The 5,313-nt window shown below is 48.8% G+C and overlaps 2 protein-coding genes across 2 annotated transcripts; one reads left to right on the top strand and one right to left on the bottom strand.

Annotated features, from left to right (window-relative positions):
• Positions 1-263: 263 nt before the first annotated feature.
• On the top strand, positions 264-1,849 carry FMAN_04161 (uncharacterized protein; the record flags this gene model as incomplete). The annotated part of the gene is made up of 3 exons (XM_041829160.1): positions 264-1,034; positions 1,082-1,309; positions 1,358-1,849. The coding sequence occupies 3 exons, from the start codon at positions 264-266 to the stop codon at positions 1,847-1,849; spliced, it is 1,491 nt and encodes a 496-aa protein (XP_041679951.1).
• Positions 1,850-4,558: 2,709 nt separating this feature from the next.
• On the bottom strand, positions 4,559-5,313 carry FMAN_04162 (uncharacterized protein; the record flags this gene model as incomplete). Its single annotated transcript, XM_041829159.1, has 3 exons — positions 4,559-4,676; positions 4,836-5,000; positions 5,264-5,313. 3 exons carry the CDS (start codon positions 5,311-5,313, stop codon positions 4,559-4,561), a joined length of 333 nt encoding a protein of 110 aa, XP_041679950.1.

Raw genomic sequence — 5,313 nt, 5'->3', positions numbered from 1 at the left:
AATTTCTCTACCATCCAGTCAAGTCTGCCTCACAAAGAACCATACCCAGGACCTGACATTCTTATACAATCGCTTCTTTCTACATCATATTCATCCTTCTATTATAGTTGAGGTCCCTCTTGTTGCCTTCATACACTCTGCTCCGGCCCTCCTTGATCATCTCAACCAACACCAAGTCTTTCTTGACTTGCTTCGTTTGAATCAGTCCAAGCAACAGAAACCATCAGTCTTGCTTTGAGAGCACGGCTGATCTGAACTGGCAAATGGCCCTTACAGCTCAATCCTCAGACGCTCCCAACTGGGGGCGCTGGTCGCAACAACTTCCTGGCGACTATACCATGATGGAATCTCCACACATGATTCCTTTTGACTCTCGAGCCACCACTACTGGTCCTCTCCAACGACCTGTCATGACACCTTACATGGTTCAGCCACCTTACAGTTCAGGTCCGGCGAACAGTCTCACGGCACCTCACTACCAGGTTCCCAATCCGTACCAATTTGGAGGATACCAAGGCCCGCCTACGCCTCCCCACCACTCAACGCCTTTCAAAATAGAATACAATGATCGCCGACCTATGGGACATGATAACGACCACGGTCGAATTCCCTCTTATTCTCGGGAGATGAAGTACACATATGCCGAACAAGCACCTTCCCCGGCACGGAGCGACTCGCAAGCCTCGACTGTCAGATCCTCGGGCACCAACCCATCTATGGGCTCAAAGACTATCACCTCCAACGAAACTCTCAACCCTGGTGATCAGATCAACTTCGAAACAGAAGTGGATGAGCTGATGAAAGCCATCCAACGCAAGGCAGACCTACAAGCCGATACAGTGCAGCAACCACTCACTCCTGGAATGTCTCCTGTCTCCGAGGCAAGCTTTGAAAGTCAAGGAACACCAGGTCCTATGGACAGCAAGACATCTCGAAAGAGATATCGCTGTGATGGCCCCAATTGCCAGAAGAGTTTCACCCAAAAGACCCATCTCGACATTCATCGCAGGACACACACTGGCATCAAGCCATACGTGAGTGAAAACATCCACGGCTGATCGCTTTCAACTAACACCTTTAGAACTGTGACTTTCCTGGCTGCGACCTGACCTTCTCTCAACTTGGCAACCTCAAGACTCACAGACGTCGTCACACTGGCGAACGCCCCTTTGCTTGCGACAAGTGTGATCGCCACTTTGCTCAACGCGGCAACCTTCGCGCCCACCTACAGACTCACCAAGGCCTCAAGCCCTTTGTTTGCATTCTCGACGATTGTAACAAGACATTCTCACAACTTGGAAACATGAAGGTATGTGTAGAGGGCCCAGAAATAGATGATGTTCTAATCAGTTGCCAGACGCACCAAAACAACTTCCACAAGAAGACACTCAAGAAGCTTACAATGAAGTTCGCCAAAATCATCGCCTCGGGTGAGGAAGTCACCGAAGCCGATCGCGAGCTCTTTGAGTACTTCGCCACGCACTACAAGAACAGCAACAAAGGGATCAAGGGTAGAGGAAAAGCCCGCACGGTTGCTGACCGTAAGACCAAGGCGTCCCAGTCCCCTCCTGCCAACACCATGACAGCTGTGCCCCAATATCCCCTTCCTCAAATTGCCTCAACACCAGTGACTCCTCACGGACTCCCTGTATCGGGCAGCCTGGCTTCCTACAGTGTGACTCGAGGCCACCCCGCTCCTATCAACCACATGTCTCGCCAGACTCACAATGGTGGCTATGAGGTTTATGACATGCACGGTCATCACCACATCCAGCCACCGAACAACAACGGCATGCTTTATGAGACCGGTAGCACGCGCGAAATGGGCTACCACGGACGCATGTACTGAGAGCTCATGGTTGGTATCATGAGACAGAGATACCGCACAACTTGGATATGACTCGGGAGCGTCACGCATTTCATTTCACCAAATTTACAACAGTACTACCATACGGGAGGCATACCAGCGGTTGAATTTTCGATTAAAAAAAAGCAGAATTTACAGAAGCGGGTGTTATAAAAGGAGTTGAAAAAATGGACCCTTCTGGAGGCCATAACGAAGCGGTTGATTTTCTTTGGGTGGTTGTCTCAACACAATGATGCAGGGGATTCACCCTTACCTTTCTCCTTTTGCTCTTTTGATACCAATTGCGTCAAGCCCTGCACAAGCCTCTCCGGTTTCCTTCATTTAAGGAAAGCTTGGCTCATCATTCTATTAATTGGCGGTCTTTGTAAGAGGATGTAAGGGAGCGGGTGGCTTGGTTCATGATTTACGGCGGTCTAGGAAAAGGCGGTTTCATCTGCCAGAGAGGTCTTGTCTTTTTTGTTTCTTTCGCCTCATTAGTTCTTCGTTTTTGCTTTATGGTTGTCGATACGCGAGTGTACGCACTGGCTTCAATTGCTTTTTGGAGTTGTATGAAAGGATATACCCTGGGTTATTAGACCATCTTACGAGGGTTGGTAAACTGAATTTCGAGTTTTTAGACTCAAAATTAGATGGCAGCATCTGAAATAATGAAATGGGAGTAAAAAAAGGTCGAAAGTAGCCACAGGGGGGCGAAATCGAGACATTGGCGTCAAGATAGTAGATAATTTGAATTTGACAAACATATTCTTAGAAGAACTTTCGGGAGCCTTTCACTATGATCAAAGACACAACTATTGATAGGGAAAACAAACAAACAAACCAGTGCAGGACATCACTGCTGAGATAGAGATGCCTGCTGGCACCTAGCATCGTAGGCTCAAATGATTACCGCGTCATTCTGGACCTTTCCAGCCCGAAATAAAATAACCTCCTAACCATAACTATCTTAATGTAAGCTATGAAATGAGCAAGGAAAACAGTGCATGGCAAAGACGATTGCTTTGGAAATCTGCCACCCAAGCATTGTAGGGACACATGATAGCATAATTCTCCAAAAGGACTCACTAGTCCAAGTCACTGGCTACTGATCAAGAAGGCGGGGGATTACAAGTAAAGCCAAGACATGGATGACCCAGATTAGGAACCTTGGGGGCTGTAATGCTGCCCAAGTCATCAGAGAGAAATTGACAAAGCTGAGCCGAGCTGTAAGGCCTCGATGGAGGATGATGATCCTGGTGCCGAGATCGAGTTGTCAGGGGCTCAGATGGAGATGAGTGATGAGAGCCCAGGTACAGTATGGATAATGATGCTCGCTTACAGTTGAGGGTTGTCCATATGAGAAGAGGCAATGCTCACTGTGGGGGGGGGGGGGGGGGGGGGGAAGATGTCCATCAGGAACAGAACATCCGTACCTAAGTGAGGCGACGTATGACTACGCATATTGGCAGCATGCAAGAGATATTGTAGGAGTTGATATGAAAGGTGAAGATGCCATGTGAATTCATGTGACGGTGATGTATATGCCGTTTGCTATTAAAACGAGTTGCAAGTTATACCTGAAGTTTCTCGGTTTCTTCAGACTACTGCCTACGTCCAAAAGACTTCGAACTCCTGCAGAGAACAATAGATGGTTTATCCACAGCTCACAATTACAGTAACGCTCGCTCTACATAGCATGCGTACAAAATGCAGACTGATGTAGATTAGGGCTGCATACCTCTCTTTCTGGCTTTGATCGACAAGGGCCCCTCCCCTAAAATTCACCGCCCCGCCTCTACTCTCTTCTCTCCGTCTCCCCTGGATGGCCAGCTTCTTCCAAAGAGCCTAGCAAACGCACATGAAAATGGATCAACTCTCGTGCATACGCACATGAAGCCTCATTTCGTACCTCTGCATCTCAACCATGTGGCAGAGCACTTTGGGTGGGATATTCCCTTCACCGCCGTAGATAACGTTGCAATGGCACGGCCCGTCGTGTCACTGTCCGCCATTCCATTTTCCCTCCCAGTTTTAAAGAAATGAGGCTTTTGCTGGTCTCAACTCTCAAGGGCTGTAGATGCAAGGCATGCAAGCCAAAGTGGGTTTTCCTTTTTCGCCTCCACAAAGCCGTTGATGCTGCTTGTGCACACAATGCACATTCCTTGTAAGGTGTATGTGGTTTAAGATGCAAGATGGGTTTCTGCTGGGACTAAGATCGATGCGCCTAGACCAGAGACTGGAGTCGTTAGTTCTAAAGGCCGTTGCAGAGTGCAGGCGCAGATACACGCGCAAGCGACGAGTGTGATCCATTCATTGTCCACATAAGATGGTCGTTTCATCGGAGTGGCAAGATACACAGGTAAGACGAGGCGGGAGACAACAAAGGCAAGACAGTGAGACCCAAAGGAGCAAGTACCCAACATTCGCGTATCAGTCCCGCCATGTCGAAACGTGAAGTCAGCCCGAGACTGGCCTCTTGTGGACTTGGCTGTGCATGCGCTCAATGCATACCATGTCCATGCCCTTGCCTGTTTCTCAACAATTCGATATGCAAGGGAGTTGTGTTTTCTGTACGCATACGTAGGAATGCGTGGATTTGTATCTTTACATATGCATGCATGTAGAAATTCTTCAATAAAAGCCGTACCGGTACTGCACTGACCGACTTGCGGTGATATTTTGAGGCCTAAAGCGGACGAAGAGTGCAGCAATCTAACCTCCATGTAGCGTTGAGACAAACAAGATGTTGTCACCGCTCTGGATCTCATAGGCCTCCTCACCTTCGAGCTCCCAGTCTGCATCATTGATCAGAACCAGGATGCCTGGTCGACTGATTGCCACCCCTATTAGCGACAAAGACACGCAAATGAGGTAGGAGATGAATTGAAGTGTTGTTCAAACCAATACGGCCGTGGCCATGGTCAAGGGGAGTGTGTATAGTGATACGAAGACATGAACGGAGATAGAGAGCAATGTAGCCAAGACGTACAGGTGGTTGTCTAGAACAAAAAGATCTTTGCGAGAATCATCCATGACGTTCTGACATAGATGGCCGATCAGATACGCAATATCAACGGGTTTCCCGTCCGGGTCTGCCGCGGGAATGGCCAGAGCATGCTGCCTCTTGTTGGAGAAGAGCATCTCCAGGCCGCCACTGCAGTGCCACAATGTTAGCCCAGTGAACAGAATGGCCAGGAAAAAGCAAAGGGATCGAAGAAAGTGCAGAGAAGAGACTCGCTGGAAGCGAGGATCCAGGCACAAGCGTGGTTCATGTGGACACTCCCGCCAGGAGAAAATTTGATGGCGCAGAAGGGGGTGGGCTCGAGTCTGAGTCTGATTCTGAGTCAAGACCGTGCAAGCGGGAGCTGATAGATCATATAATACACGCAAGATGAAAATCTTGGAGAAACGACTTACGAGAATTCGACGTCGATGTTGAGCTTGGGGCCCGATGTCGACTCGGCCAT

This window comes from Fusarium mangiferae (genome assembly GCF_900044065.1).
Source record: "Fusarium mangiferae strain MRC7560 genome assembly, contig: FMAN_scaffold003, whole genome shotgun sequence".
NCBI classification, from domain to species: Eukaryota; Fungi; Ascomycota; class Sordariomycetes; order Hypocreales; family Nectriaceae; genus Fusarium; species Fusarium mangiferae.
This window is presented reverse-complemented; position numbering and strand designations above follow the sequence as displayed.